Source organism: Takifugu rubripes, chromosome 3 (genome assembly GCF_901000725.2).
Source record: "Takifugu rubripes chromosome 3, fTakRub1.2, whole genome shotgun sequence".
Taxonomy (NCBI): Eukaryota; Metazoa; Chordata; class Actinopteri; order Tetraodontiformes; family Tetraodontidae; genus Takifugu; species Takifugu rubripes.
Genome location: NC_042287.1, coordinates 13,347,617 through 13,363,131, shown reverse-complemented (window position 1 = coordinate 13,363,131; position 15,515 = coordinate 13,347,617). Strand labels below are relative to the sequence as shown.

The 15,515-nt window shown below is 47.9% G+C and overlaps 1 protein-coding gene across 7 annotated transcripts in view; it reads right to left on the bottom strand.

Moving 5' to 3' along the window:
* The window catches only part of LOC101062232 (IQ motif and SEC7 domain-containing protein 1), a 63,788-nt gene that overhangs the window by 17,128 nt on the left and 31,145 nt on the right, over positions 1-15,515 (bottom strand). Inside the window, exon 1 of one of the 7 annotated variants that reach the window (XM_011602566.2) lies at positions 13,661-14,416. The exons of the other annotated variants lie outside the window; for them this stretch is intronic. Within the exon in view, the coding sequence (XP_011600868.1) occupies positions 13,661-13,737 (77 nt within the window). The 5' untranslated portion in view covers positions 13,738-14,416. Of the gene's footprint in view, positions 1-13,660; positions 14,417-15,515 lie in introns of those variants that run through there. 7 annotated transcript variants of the gene reach the window in all.

Sequence of the window (15,515 nt, the reverse complement as noted above, 5' to 3'; positions counted from 1 at the left end):
TCCATTAAATAAAGAGATAGTGGGACGGAGAATAAAAGAGTGATGGAAAGAAAACTAGAGAAAGAGAGAGAGAGAGGGCTTGATCTGGTACCTATATATCAAAGTCAAGGTCTGGGGGTCCACATCTGGCACAAACTGGTTATGAGGAAACTTTTCATTGGACATGACTAAAAACAGATGGCAAAATCAAAAAAACATCTTAAAAACCAAATTGTTCTTTAAACTCTTGTTCAGTAAAGTGTCAGTTTGCACCACCCTGGACTCTGCCTGCTTCTGTTATTAGGTGAAAACCCCCGAAAACAACGCAGGTTGGGAGTGTGTGACTGTCAGGGAAGCATTTTGTTGCATAAAGACCTGGGAGATGGCAAACATTACACAGCTCTATTAATAGAGCCTTCCAAGCTCGAGAAGTGACTGCTCTAAAAACAGACTGCTTCAGAAGACATCACAGACGCTGTCCACCTAAGACGGGACCGTGTCCTCGTCTCTGCGCTCCTGAGTGCTGCTCAGAGAGGCCAGGGGCTAATCACCCCTCTGAGAGATGGGGGGCTGGGGCAAACTGCCCTCGAGTCAAAGGTATTTTTTATGTAATGACAACAACACAGGAAACGGAGGGCAATGGGACCCACATGGAGCCTGTTCACACACACACACACACACACACACACACACACACACACACACACACACACACACACACACACACACACACACACACACAGACACCCTTGTACTATCTTTGTGAGGACTTTCATCGACATGTTGCATTCCCCAGACCCTAGCCCTAAGTCTAACATCCCAACTAACCCCTTGACCCTCACACACACCCTTATCTAATCCTAATTGTAACTCCAACTTTAAAACCATGTTCTAGCCCTTAAAGAATCATTTGAACATGTGAAGACCAGTAAAAATGTCCTCACTTCACCAAAATGTCCTCACTTTGCTTGTAGAATGCAAATTTTGGTACTCAGTATGTAGCAACAACAGGAACACACACACACACTAGTCTGAAGGGAGATAATGACGTCCAACGACTAGAGCGCCAAACACCCCAAAAGGATGACATTTGCTCCACTATTTTCATCCGAGTCTGCAAAAATGGGAGAGACAATGGTAAGTATACATATCAGAGCGGCTGATACGTGTGTGATGTGAGTCAGAAAAGCCGACAGGCAGAAGTGCTCTATTCTAGCTCCCCGCCTAAACTAAGTGCTACATGGATCCAATATGCCGCAGTTGCTTGAACAAGGACTGAATGTGAACAGAATATGTTTTATTACGAAAACACGCCGTTTCCATAGTGTGATATTTCCTGGGACCGTGATACTCATACATCAATTAGAGAGCCCTTTCTACATGCATGTGTGGTACGTGTTCAGTGTCATGTGATGTCACAGTTTTCATATACAGTGTCGCCGTGTATGTTTGTCCCTCATATATAGTCTGGACATGTAATAAGAGGGAGTAACACTAAGGTCACAAGCAGTAAACAAACAAACAAGAATAGGGGAAGTTTTCATTTGGGAGGGTTTTAATAAACGTGCTCATTACTGTTTTATAGCTGATCGCCCAGGAGGGGCAGCAGAGGCAGGGGTTTCAGACCTATGGATGAGATTACATTCCACTCCCAATATAGGCTGGCTATGTGATGGGTGTGGGACATGGAATAATATCCCGATGTCCAGGCTCAAGGCGTTAAATTTAGGAAAACTTGACCCGTACCATTTTTGATTTTTATACTCGGGGAGTGTGTGTGGGGCTTTGTGTCGCTCCCTCTCCTGTAAAACTCCAGTCCAGCCGGGTCGTCTCATGAAGGCCCATTACATCTCCCTCCCCAAATCCGCCACTCTCCTTGGGAATGATGTCATTGAGAATTCCAAGCAGAGGCCCACTTTCTGCTCATAAAATGCCATTTCTTCGACTACATATGGTTCCTCTTCTGCGTATGGTTATTCAACTCCATACTCTAAAATCCCCCTCCTCCCACCCCTGCCCTCCCTTCTTTCTCTTTCTTCCATTGTGTTTGGGAGAAAAGTGTGTAGAGACTGAGGAGGCTCAAACTAAACACCTCTGTCCCGTTGTTTCCAGCAGACGCTGCGTCTGAATGCTGTCACGCAAACAACAAGAAGTGCAGGCAGAAAGAAAAGAGAAACAGGCCGGCGAAGGACGGCAAAGGAAACGGCAAAAGGACGATCGGCTTCCTGGAAAATCGGTCGCAAGCGGGGGCCCGAATGCTCCGTCTGCATGACATCATGCACCTTTTCTGATTATCTGCTCTAGGCTGAGCACGAGCCAGTCGGGCCGAGGCTGAGTGTTCCTTCCATTTTCCACTTCGCGGCCTCATCTGGAAACAATTAGGAGAGTGATGTCATCGTTTGATACAAGAGAATCCTAAATGAGATGGAGAGATCCAGGCCGGCGGGAGGAACACAAAGGGTTTTGTGTGGGGGGCTCCAAAAAAAAAAAAGTGTGATAACATAAATATACTTTCCCAGTGAAATCTCAGAAACAAAGGGCCATTTTTGTGCAGACGGTGTAGCAAGGACCTGGCATCGGACACATAAATATAGCCAGAATGAGAGTAATTAAAGGACAGAACGCCTGGGCTCATCAGCAAAGCCAGAGCAGATGTGTTGCCTTCAGGATCCTGTGCAAAAGCTCAAAAGATCATCCGCAGCGAGTGATGTCTGGGAGAGTCTGTAATTCTAACCCGGCAGAGTTTAATCTGTTTGTCCATCAGAACTGAAGGCAGAACTTCAGGAAAGGACTTCTGAGATTAGTCTGCAGAGCTGGAAGCCCAGATTTACCCCCCCACCCCCCCGCGAGCCCATATTTGATTTAATGTTCTTCAAAGGCAGGGTAGCGTCTCATTTTAATTTCATGGCTGTTACTTGATGCGGCTTCACATTAATAGTTTATCGTCAGTTTTTACTGAGATGATCAACTTTTTCGAACTGCTAAATTCTACTGAGTTACGAGGAGGATAATGTGGCCCAACACACCACAAACACCATCAGGAATGGTTTGAGGAACATTCCTGGGACATTCCAAGACAATGACCTGGCCCAAAAACCTCCCAGACTGTGGCCAATAGTGGATATTTACATTTTTTCTATAGAAACAGATCCGAATGAGAAACCAGAACCATCACCTGGGTGATTTCTGACTTGCTGCTTGTCCAGTTGAACCTTGTATTGGTTCTCTGGACAAGTCTCCTCCGATTTAGTCTCACATTCCAAAGACATATGCTGGTAAGTGAGGGTGGAGACTCCAAATTACCAAATAAAATGAATGCAGGCGTTTCTCAGAATGAATGAACGAACAGAGAAAATGAAACTGAGACAGCCGAATGTTTATGGACCCGACATGAAGTCATATGTATATTCAACGCAGTGCCACCGGCACCAATTTACCATCTCCGTCTGCGAAACAAAGCTCCTATTGTGCTGTACAATATTTTCCTTTCAGCTCAGCAGACAGCCTGTTTTTTCAGGAGCTCTTCTCCAAATCCCCACCCCAGCTAAGACACACACCACAGCACACTTCCCTCCAGCTAAAAATAGCCCCATGCGAGGCGACGCACACTCGGGTAAACACTCAGAAGGGAACACAGTGTATGAACTGGAGATAACGGCCATGAACGCTGCTCTGGCTCCCTCTTTTTTTATTCTTGGGCCAGATGTGCGGCGTTTCACGGAGGCCAACTTTGAGAAGAGCGAGGGAGCTCAAACAGGGTTTCGACTGCCTACGAGCCCAGACTGTGACGGAGGCCACGCTGGGTAAAAATACACGACTGTCATGATGGAAACAGGAGCATGACACCACAGACAGGCAGCACCACAAGCCAGACCTCTGCAGCCTTTCCACTGTGGGCTCTCAAAGAGACAGCGCCACCTATTGGCCAGAAACAACACCAACATTTTACTGAACTATTACATCATATGGAACATTTGTGTCCTAAATTTAAGTTTAAAGGGACCAACACATGCGTGTAATCCGGTTTACAGGCCTTTATGCTGCATGCAGCCGAGCGTTTCTAATGTAGACCTGATCATCCAACCTAAATTGTCATTTTCCGCATCATTCAAGTGAATATAATACTTTAAGAGCTCAAATAACTCCGGCACATGTTTGCAGGACTAGGATGAGTAATTAATTTACACATGGCCTCCAGTAATTGCTGAACATGCAAGAAAATCTGGATAAAAATATGCCATATTTATCTATTTCCAATTAATTTTAATCCAGCCTTGCAGGCTAACAGCTCTACGGTGGGCAATCAGCCATTAGCTGCACCCCCAGTTTGTGAGAATTCAATCAAACAGGACGGATCCATCAATGTGGAGAATAATAAACATTCTGTCCCCTGGATATAAAGCAGAAGGGTTATAAAGCTACTGTAGGCCGGAGGGTTGTTGCACGCCTGACAATGCAATCAATGTGAGGCCGTGAGGTAAATGACATCCCTGAACTGAGCAAATTGACTCCAGGGCTTACGATGATAATAATTGCTGCTCTAATCAGATTGCTTTCATTGCCGACTGCACCAGCGATCAGATAAATAGCCGACGAACTCCGGCTCCCGTTGCTGCGGCGTCTACATCACCGGCAGGATTTCATCAGCCGTCGAGCATGAAACGGTGTTGTGTTGGGTAAACAGGCTGCTGAACAAGATGTTTAACTCGTGATCCGGCGGCACGGTTACATGCTCGTCGGCGCGGCATCCTTCTGCCATAAAGAAGAGATTACCTGTGAGGAGACACACTTGGGATCATCACACCCTGACGCCTGATTTCCCCCCCTGCTCACACTGCTGCCTATATTAAGGCTTTTATGGCTTTGGTTTCCTTCAGACAGCCGGGCCTCTGTCCACCCTCTGTGGTGCCCGGCGGCAGCCCTTCGCCGGAGATGCCAGCTCTGCCTCTGTGGTGACCAGAGCCCAGCGTAGAAACACTACAGCCTATTGAGCCCCAGCGAGCACCGCTCCGCTCGGCCCTCTGCACTGGCATGAGCTATTGTTTGTGTTGGCCGTGCGCATAAAAGCAGCCTTTCTCGTGTCCGTTCTGTCACGCCTTAGCGGCCTTTGATTGAAGAACAGCAGCCACAGCTATGAGACGCGCCAATACGACCGAATAATATCAACCGTTGACTTTTCCTCCACACGGCACCAACTTCAGTATCAAAGTCTTCTTTTAGTTTCTTAATGGCTCTAATTTCCTGGGAGTGATATAATCACACAGGAAGCCTGATGCTATTTCAGGGAAAAAGGGACAAACACTAAAAACTGAAGGGCAGCGACTATACTACAGCGTTCAATCACTATTTTCAGGGGCCCCTGATGTCTGTGGATGGTGGCCCCTGAGAAAATGGCCTTTAGAAGCTGCTTAAGGTAACGAGCAGTAAAAGATTAAACATGCATTTTGAAATAAGGATCAGGAAAACTGATTCCCCAAATGTGGCTCAAGGCCATCACAGCTAGAATTTCATCAGTTTTACCTCAGGTCATCTTTGAGCCGAAGTTCAACTTTGAAGATGTGACGAAACTTTGCTGGAGGGTGAAGCCAATGAATATGTGAAGAGTCGCAGGATCGGCTTAAATCTGATAACGGCCATGAAAGCTTGATGAGTTGCAATTAAACATGAACGAAACGGCAGAGTTGCAAAATTGATTCCTCCCGTCTGAGTCTTCATAGAAGGGGGAGGAAAAACAGAGATTCAGTGTCGCCGAGCGGTCAGCACATCATTATTATTGCTAAATAAAACAGAAGATCTGGAAGCAATCAATCAGAGAACAAATGAGAGGAGGCAGAGCGGTCACCAACATACCCCCACCCCTCCCGAGCGGGTCGGCAAGGCGAAAAGGAAGCTGCGGAAACCTTTTGTGCTGAGGAATGGGTTCGTGTTGACATATTCCAGTGGAACAAGATATCCTGAGTGTGCAAGTTCCATTCATACCACCATTTCCACAAGGCCTGCAAAGTGCAAATCAGCAGATCGTACATTACAGCACGCAGGAGGTCGGGACCGGCTTTACGGCGAATAACAAGCAGACCGTAATTCAGGAAGCAGACTCCCCCTGAGACGGTGCCACAGCATTTCATTTTTAAAAAAAAGCGTGTTGAACGAGGGGGTGTGGGGATTCATTTGCCACCTGTGATAAACGACCTGACTATAGCTAATGTTGGCCTCCATTTAATTCACAAACAAGCAAACCTGACTGGGCAGCTCCTCCTGTAGCTGAAATACGATAACGAGGAGTCCTGGCAAGAGCCAGACGGAGCGCATTAGCAAGAGAGTGGAGGCGAACAAAGCAGGTTGGGATCATTAGAGGGGGATGATGCACGTCGGTGGTACACCTGTCCACCATCCCGGCGAGTTCGGGTGGCCGCCGCACTGATCCGCAGCCCCTCAAGTGCTTATGAGACCCACATCGGCTTCTCCTTCTGTCAATTTCAATAAGGAGAGCTCGTGGTACCACACTCGCGGTGGTCCGTCCTCTAGTCTAGTGGGGGTGAATGATAATAACAAAACCTCAAATTACAAGAAAATAAACGGAAGATTCTTTTTCCTGCTACGTTTTCTGGGATTCTAGACATTTGATGAGGTTACAAACAGAGATTTCCTGACTGAATGAGGACAGCCCCGATTCTGTCACTGCCATAAACCGAACTTCCTCAGACGTCCATCAAAGGCAGGCGTCCGTATCAGCTGGAGGTTTTCCCCTCACGCCCAGATTCTCTGACTGACTTTAAGATCAACACGGGCCACAAAAGAATGTTTTCCCTTCCTCGAGCCATCATAGTCGGGTTTCTGGGAGTTTGCTTGACCTTGGAGTATTTCTCACTGTGGGTAGATTTGAATTTTATTTGTGGAAAGATGAACATTTACTTTAAAGCAACCTCAGTGGAGCCGTGGTTCAGTTTCCTGAAGACAAAACTGAGCAGAGCCCTGGAAAACCAAACAGGAAACAGATTTCAGGCAGCCACTCGATGCAAATCACTTTCACCCAAACTACAAAGGAAAAACTTAGATTAGACTTGTCAGGATGTTACTCTGCACAAACAACTGTAAGCCTGGGAAAACTGAGAAGCTCTGCAGGAAATGGAACTTCAAATACAAGTGTGCAACCTGAAAATCCATTTTTTCCTCCATATATTTATATAAATGCATAAATCCATGCGAAAACTACACAATTACCCATGTTATATACTAGATGCAAACCAGATCAACTGCATCCCGGCGACCTTTCACCGGCAGCAAACTACAAAAATGTTAGCGTGACAGATGGGAGATGAGTCAGCAACACACTGCATCCTCCAGCCGAAGTGATAACAGGATAAGCAACCTTTGCTTGGATGATCTGTGCTGCTCTTCTGCACTGTCTTTGCTAATCAAGCGACTGTCTGTTCCTCCGACACAGCAACCTCTGTCCAGTCAGAGACGCGCTATCGTGTGTCTCCAACACATCATCTGGGCCGGCTCCCAGTGTCAAAGGTCATCTACACATTCAAGTGTACCTACAAATAATCCCAGAATAGAATTCTGCCCTTTATTTACTGTACCAGAAACGGTGACTCTGCCACAGGATGACAGCACATGTGACTGGATGGAGTGCACACACGGGGCAGCGAAAGACGCAATAGAGAATGACAGAAATGGACTGGGGGGCGGGGGGAAATGGGGTGGGGGGGGGTGAGCTGCTGAGAATGTCTGCTAAAGAAGAAGAGAAAAAAATCCCCGTGCACGCAATGAACACAGTGCTGCTCTGTGTTGTCGGGCCTCCTTTCTAAGGTACAGAATGGCTGACAAGTGAAAAGCCTTCTCACGCTCCGTCCATCTAATAGGCTGTAATGACAGGCTCGCTAATCCATCCATTCTGTTCACGGGGCTAATGAGAGCGCGAGCGTGGACGCTGGCTCTTCATGAGCGACCAGGGAGACGGGGTCCTCAGACACTCCGGAGTGGAAAAGATGTTAACAGAACGTTCTGTGACTCGGACGGAACTCCAGATTACAAGCAAAAGTATGAATCAGAGGGACACCAGGGCCAACAAATGAGCGTCGAGCTTTACAGAAGAGGCTTAAATTTACAAATCATGCAGGTACAGACCGAAAGTTGAGACATATATCTGCTGTTTTATGCTGATTCATTAGTGTTACTGTTGGAAATAAGGCTCTGCAATAGCCATTTCAAGAGTAGACAAGAATTAGAAAGTCACAGAGTTTTGAGGGATAAATCTCCTACACACACACACACACACACACACACGTAGAGCCCAGGTACCTCAGCACATGTGTCTCCACAGCGGGACGCCAGATCCATGACTTGATGAGAAATTGTCACGGCTCTCTGCGGGTCGGTCAGGCAGCTGTGGATACTGGAGCAGCTGAATGCAGACTGGAAACCTCAATCAGACTTGGTTTACTCTCACTAATCAGCATTTTCTCCTCAACGTCGACGAGCCTCTCATCGGCCTCGGCGCCCTCCCACTGCTTCATTTGTCTGCTGCGCTCAGCTGCGTCTCTCACATTCATTCTTTCTCACTTTTTCCTGCACAAGTGTACACCCCCCCCCCCCCCCGTCAAAAACATGCCTCTACCCCAATCTGTGTTCATTTACTCAGCTGCTCTGGGGACACGTCCGAAGCTTCATCTGCAAGGTCACTGGCTGTGTTTTCCCCCCTCCTCAGGACACGGAGTTTTGCCGAAGGCTAAATCAGAGCTTTTGACCAGGACGCGTCCTCAGACTGACTGAGCACGGTCCAGAACGTAGTTAGATAACACTGTCGAGATATTAGACAGTCCTTTATACCTTTATATATACTGAACAAGCTGATATGGGGGAATGTGCAGCCCTCCCTCTGTGTCAGAACATTCAGTTTAATGGTTACAAAAGATACTCTGGGTCATTCATCCTTAATTCCTGCTGTTCTGAAGGGAAAATGTGGAATCTCCTTGACTATGTGTCTGGAGAACTGACTCACTCAGTGTTCCTGCACCCTATACACCCATCTGATGTTATACTTGCTTTATTATATTACTACGATATAAAAGCAGCATGAAAGGCTGCAGCCATCTATCACGGAGCTGACAGTAAATCAGTGCAGAGCAAAATGTCTTTAGGTTGTAGGAGATGCAGAGGACAGTGGACAGCGTCTAAGGAAAGGAGAGAATAAGAGCCGTCTGCGTCCTCATACAGGGTTAGAAAAGGTGGATCAGCTGATTTGTGACTAACGGCAACATTAATAGAAGCAACGCTGGGACAGCACAGTTGCCAAAAGGAAGAAGAAGTCCTGTCTAATTCTAGGACATTTCCAGATTGACATATCTGATGCCAACATACTGGAAAAATGACTCAGAGATTAACCAGACAGAGAGAGACAGAGAGAGACAGAGACAGAGACAGAGAGAGACAGAGACAGAGAGAGACAGAGAGAGACAGAGACAGAGAGAGACAGAGACAGACAGAGAGAGACAGAGAGAGACAGAGAGAGACAGAGACAGAGACAGAGAGAGACAGAGACAGAGAGACAGAGACAGAGAGACAGAGACAGAGAGAGAGACAGAGACAGAGAGAGAGACAGAGAGAGACAGAGAGAGACAGAGACAGAGAGAGAGAGACAGAGACAGAGAGAGACAGAGAGAGACAGAGAGAGACAGAGACAGAGAGAGACAGAGAGAGACAGAGACAGAGAGAATTGTATTGATGGCAAAATTCATATATTTTTACAAAAAACAATGTTACTGCCATGATAAAACCATTATTCTCTCAGACCAGTTAAATAACATTTGGCAGAGGCTTCATCTGGGAAAAAAGCCAACAAAATCAGCTTTAACTCGTCTTCTTTCACCTCGTGGATGACTCATTTATCTCACCCAAAATACTTCCCATTCTTTCATTTCTCCATGCTCTGCCCTTGACTTACTCACAAATACCCAGTGGTCTCTCCCACACAGCGGGGGGGGGGGGGGGGGGGGGGGGGGGGGGGAGATTAATGGGACGCCCATGTCAAGTGACCACAGGTTTTCACAGACTTCAGGGTTGATCTCTGTCCTGAGGAGCCTCCGCCAGCAGGGGGCGCTGGCGCATAGCCCATGCTGCAAGCAGAGCTATGCGGGGTTCGTCCGATCAAAGGGCTCATCAAAGGGAGCAGATGCAGAGCGGAGCAGCAGAGGGGAAGGTGAGCGGTTTAAAAAGAGTCGAAACGTGCACGGAGGAGGACCCGGAGGGAGCTTGTTCAGGCTGCGGACAGGTTTACGTGTGAGCTGCAGCCTGTGGTGGCATCAAAAAAACCAACTGAAATGAGCTGATATGAAGCGATTACGACCTCACGGCCGATCAGAACCGATCTGAGGTCAGAAAGTTGAAAACGCTGCAGACGAATGATGTCACAGGCACAAGGTCCGGCGCCCACAGCGCGTCTCTGTGGACGGACGCTTCATAGATTGAAATCAGGATTTATCACAATTGCACGCACGTGCGCGGACCTCCGAGGCTGGTTGTCAAGGCAACGGCTACTGCCGACGGGAGGGGAAAAAAATTACCTTTTGAGTGTCGGAGGATTTCTGTGTGCACAGAGCAATTAGTCCATGTGAGAGAACAATTGAACTTAAATGAGTGTTCATTCACCACCATCACAGCCTGGCTGGCACCGCCACCTGTCAGGCCCCCCATGCAGGAACACAGTATGTTCACAGCACTCGTTAAGTCCATGCAAATACTCTTCATAAGCAGAGTTCCTTGTATATTTTTTTAACAATAGGTGTTCTGTACATGGATCTGGGATGTTCTCCTGTTTGTTTTCCTGCCCACTAATTCATCGCTGTTCAGGCCTGAGCTTAAAGCCCCCAAAGGTGCTGCTCTGTTTTATGGAGTACACTAAAATGCTCTCCGGTGTCATTATCAGCTCCCCCATCCCCTGACCCTAAACCCCTCCTCGCTCCTTCCTGCCATCAATCAAAACGGGCTCCGGATAATGAGGCTCGGCTCTGTCGCAGTGACGAGTTGGTGAATTTAGCGGCACTTACTGGCCGGATGCTCAGCTGGCTCACAGCTGAGCCTGAGAAAACCCCTAAAAAAACGATTCATTCACAGAAACCGAGAGGGGCGACGGCGATCCCAAGGATGCGGCGATCGACCGCCACGTTCCGCAGAGCAGCAATAAACCCGGTTGCAATTATGGGAAATGGGCAGGTCATTTCCTCCATCTTCCACCCGAGTGTTTTACAGCGGGCGCATGCATGCACCTGAGTGCGTGCACGGCGGTGAAAGGCGCATGCAGTGTGTACAAAAGGGCTGCAGTGCAGCAGCATGAGCTCATCACTCTCCTTTTCTCCCCCTCCTGCTTGGCTGCACCCCCACCGCTGCCCCTCCTCGCGCTCACCATTACATAAGTTAATGCAGCACACACCCTCATTATTCTTGGGGCCAGAGCTGTGAAGAGAAACACGGCAACGTGCCATCTGATGCAGAGCAGCAGCACAAACAGGGCAGGAACAGGCCGATCACAGAGACTGGGGGCAAAAAAAAACCCCGTCCCAGTTTTAATCGCTAGGGTAAAAGGTGCAAAAATCAGACTATTTTCAACTTACACGTCTCAGGTTGTGATGTAGGCACATGCCTCACACCTCAGTCTGCTCCCGGAGCATGAACAGCTCTCTCTCGCCCTCTCTCCCTCTCTCTCTGGCAGACAGCATTCTTCAGCGCAACAGTAAACAAACCAGCTTCCTCAGCTCATTAACATTCCAAAAAGCTGCTCGGCTTATCAGATCACCCGCCGCGGCGTCTCCAAATATGCGCTTTAACGCTGCGACCCTGCGGCCGCGACAGCCCGTCGGACGCCTTTTTTGTGCCACAATGACCTTTCGGCAAACAAGGTGGCCACGTTATTGAAGAGAGGGGCTCAAATTTATAGCTGGTGCCTCTCTGAGAGAAAGATAGACGTCAATAATTCAGTAGCTTGGACAGCGCCTGCAAAACCAGCCTGCCAAAGTATTGTCAACTGATTATTATATATAGAAGTACATGAATAAGGGTGCAGCCTGCTGTGCAAACAGCCCGTCCATACAGATTGTTGCAGTGTGCAGCTAATTTCCACTGGATAAGAAATAAGACAAGTGTGAGTACGAAAAGGCCGGCGGGCTGAGGTTTGCTGAATCGACAAGGAGTCGCTTCGCGCGGTTGGTCAATGCCCCGTGATCCGACTACGGCGACTTCCTGCGACCACAGAGAGCAAAATGAGTTTGATCCGCTCAGCAGAAAGTTTGCCAGTTTCCCGCTCCGCCGTCCTGAAGGACAGCTGCTTTCCGAGACGCGGCTAAACTTTTCCACCCTGAAAATATTTTTCTCCTCACTCACCGCAGCAGAGCCGAGAGCTCGCTCTGGCAGGTCGCTGTTTTTCCATTACAAGTTGTTCCTCCCAGGTCCCCCCTCCAAAAAAAGACCCGGCTTGTCAGCCAGCCAGCGTACCGACGGAGAGGTCAGCGTCGGCTGTATTATACGGCCGCGATGTTGAATCACCTGCTGTTCGGAGCTAATTGGTCGGCCTCACTTCATTTATGCAGCACTGGAGCTACGACAGAGCAGAGGCGCCTCTGTGGGTTTCAGACCTGACGTGAACCAGAGCCACACACATTAATAAGCCATGGTGCCGCTCCAGTGTCTGACACAGCTGCAAACACAGATCAGATGGACCCCAGTGTCCAGTATCACTGTTACAGCTGAGCAGTGCGGCCTTAAAACAAAATATTTCAGTTGGAATTTGCCCATTTTCTGCTTGAGATCATGCATTAGTTTACTTATTATTACCAGTCCAAACCAGTGCAGCCTGGGTTCCATCTAAAACAATCAGAGGAGGAGCTCATTCTGTTAGTGCAGTCAGCCACCAGGGGGCGATGTCGATCCCTCAGTCGCACTTTTATGGAACATATATGAACTAGCACGTAACAAAATCTAGCATATTCCTCCTCATTTGGGGTAAATAAGATCTGCATTTATTGTAAGAGTAACTAAGAAAGCCATGATGTACAGTTGCAATCATTATGGGATCGCCGTTGTTATTTTGCATCGTCCACCAGAGAGACAAAATAAAACTAATGGTTCAACATGAAAGGGCGGCATCAGGGAGGAAACAGTGAGACCACATGAAAAGTCAAAACAGTGGGTTAAACATTACATTTTTAAATTTCCCTGCAGGCCACCTCATTATAATCACAGGATAGCCAACGTCAAATAATCGCATGCCTTTGAAAAGCAAAAGGGAAAAAGAAAGAAAATCATGACTAATGGTAATCCCCCACTGGCTGCAGTGTTTATCTGAGCGCTGCTCATCAGAAGATATTCAGGCGAAACCTCTGTCAGAGGACAAAGTCGGGCGATAACGGGGTTTTAAGAAGGAGGGAAACAAGGACTGGGCAGATGATCCCTAAATCTATTGTCAAAGACGCGTCCTTGATAAAGAGACCTTGAAAATGTCTTTGCCTGGTCCGAGAGACGCCGATCAGTTATTTCCGTGGTTCTGGAGAGGAAACCACTAAGCTGAGCATATAGACAGGAATGTTATTGGATGGGTAATACGTCAGGAATATGCCAGCAGGCTGCTGCGGTCAGCTGGGACGACAACCATCATTTAGCCGGCCTGAGCCAGATGGTCTCCTACCTTATAGTTCGGCTGGAAATGCAGTACCTCCACATTGTGTTCCATATGACGGTGACATCAGCAGGAGCATCACACATGCCAGAGGGAAAAAAGGGGGGGAAAAACAAACCGCGCAGGGCACCGAGGGGAAGTTACAAGGTTGAAAAACACACAATTGTATTAAGTCCCTGACTGAAATAACCACAAAAAGTACAGTCTGTGCTCACTCCATCCCGGACCACAAATTACACCCCACATCCTCCGCTTTCCATTGAAAATCCCACTGAGAAATGCATTCTTTCAGCGCCGGAGTTGCTCTGCCTGTGTAGTTTTGAAGCTCTCCCAGTCCTGATTTATGGTGAGCTCAGTGTTGCTACACCAGCAAGCTGCCTCATGACCAAGTAAGGTAAAGGTCCCAGTACATATAGCGGCAAGAAAATCATCCCTCGTCTTGACAAAAGCTCTCCACCCATAAGGGTCCACACACCAGCCCTCTCTGCTCTCTGCAGACACCCCTTCCTTCTCTCCTCTGTGCAGTCCTCAACTTATCTGCCGCTCCCCAGCGGCGATGGGCCGGGCCCGCGGCGTCTTTCTCGTGCGCGCTTGTGTTTACGTGGACGCCAGCGAAGGCGAGATAGAGGGAATCGGAGTGGCAGATGGGGAGATGGAAGGGGCCGGAGAGAGCCGCGCGGGCCAGTGTCCAACAATCACACCGCTCTCGATGGGAAGGCCACGCAGGAGGGAGGGTGAAGCCCAGTTCAGCAGCTGGGAGAGGCTGTTTTCACTTACAACACACAATCTTGCTTTAATAACACGGCCTTGGCGCTGGGATACAATCTGCACGCTACACCGATGTCATCCAGTTACGCCCAATGACAGGAATATTCCAGTAACTCTGCTGGATTGCTGACACAATGAGTTATTCACAGACAACAGAAAGGAAAAAAATCAGCCAAAACAATCCCAGACAGTGACGGGTCCTCTCCAGCAGTTAGCATTAGCACCATCCAATTCTAGAAAAACTATGGATACGTGATATCACTGCTGAATGCCACGATTGAGAGGTGAGATTTGAATATTTGGGGATGATAAAGTGTTCAAATTGAGAAAAAAGGAACCTATTTTGCAGCATTAAAGTCCTTTGTCTTTTGAAGTCGTTGCTAACATCGAGCCCAAACTGAAGATTCTCCGCAAACGCTGCAAAAAAATAAACAATGTGATGATTTATTTGTGACCAATATTAATATATCAATATAAGTCAGGCGTAAATGTACAATACACAGAAATATTTAGATATCACAAGCAGCGTTTGAATTGTGCATATTATGCACATGTTGAGCAATATTGTGCGCAGCCATAGTTCAATTCCCCATAATATCAGGATTCTGAGGTAGCTATAGTTTAACTGCGCAGTAAGCAGAGAACAAATGAGAACGCAAAGATCTAAGTTTGTTTGTGGAGGACGCCCTGTTGGCGGGGGTGGGGGGTTCCCCTAAAGCCCGTCTTCAAAGAAGGGATGAATAATTAATGAATCATCGGTGTCCTCTATCCTCCGAATATTAATGCTTTTGACAAACTGGGTGTTTATGTAGCCGAACACATTAGCATACAGAGCCGAGACCGCACCAGCTTTCACACTAGATCAGCTTCCCTCTGATCCAGACATCAAACATCTGCACGAAGCAAACGTCCTCGAGCACAGCCGGTTGGATCCCACTGGTGCAGCAGCACCAAACCAGAATAGAAATGCTCTAACTGGAAGCACTGGGCTCAGAATTATGCTGAATAAGAGCTGAAATTGCAGCCTGAGGTCCGTGGGCGTGTTTACGGAGCAACAAACACGTGGGAGACGCAGCCAAAAGCGGGGCGCCGTCCT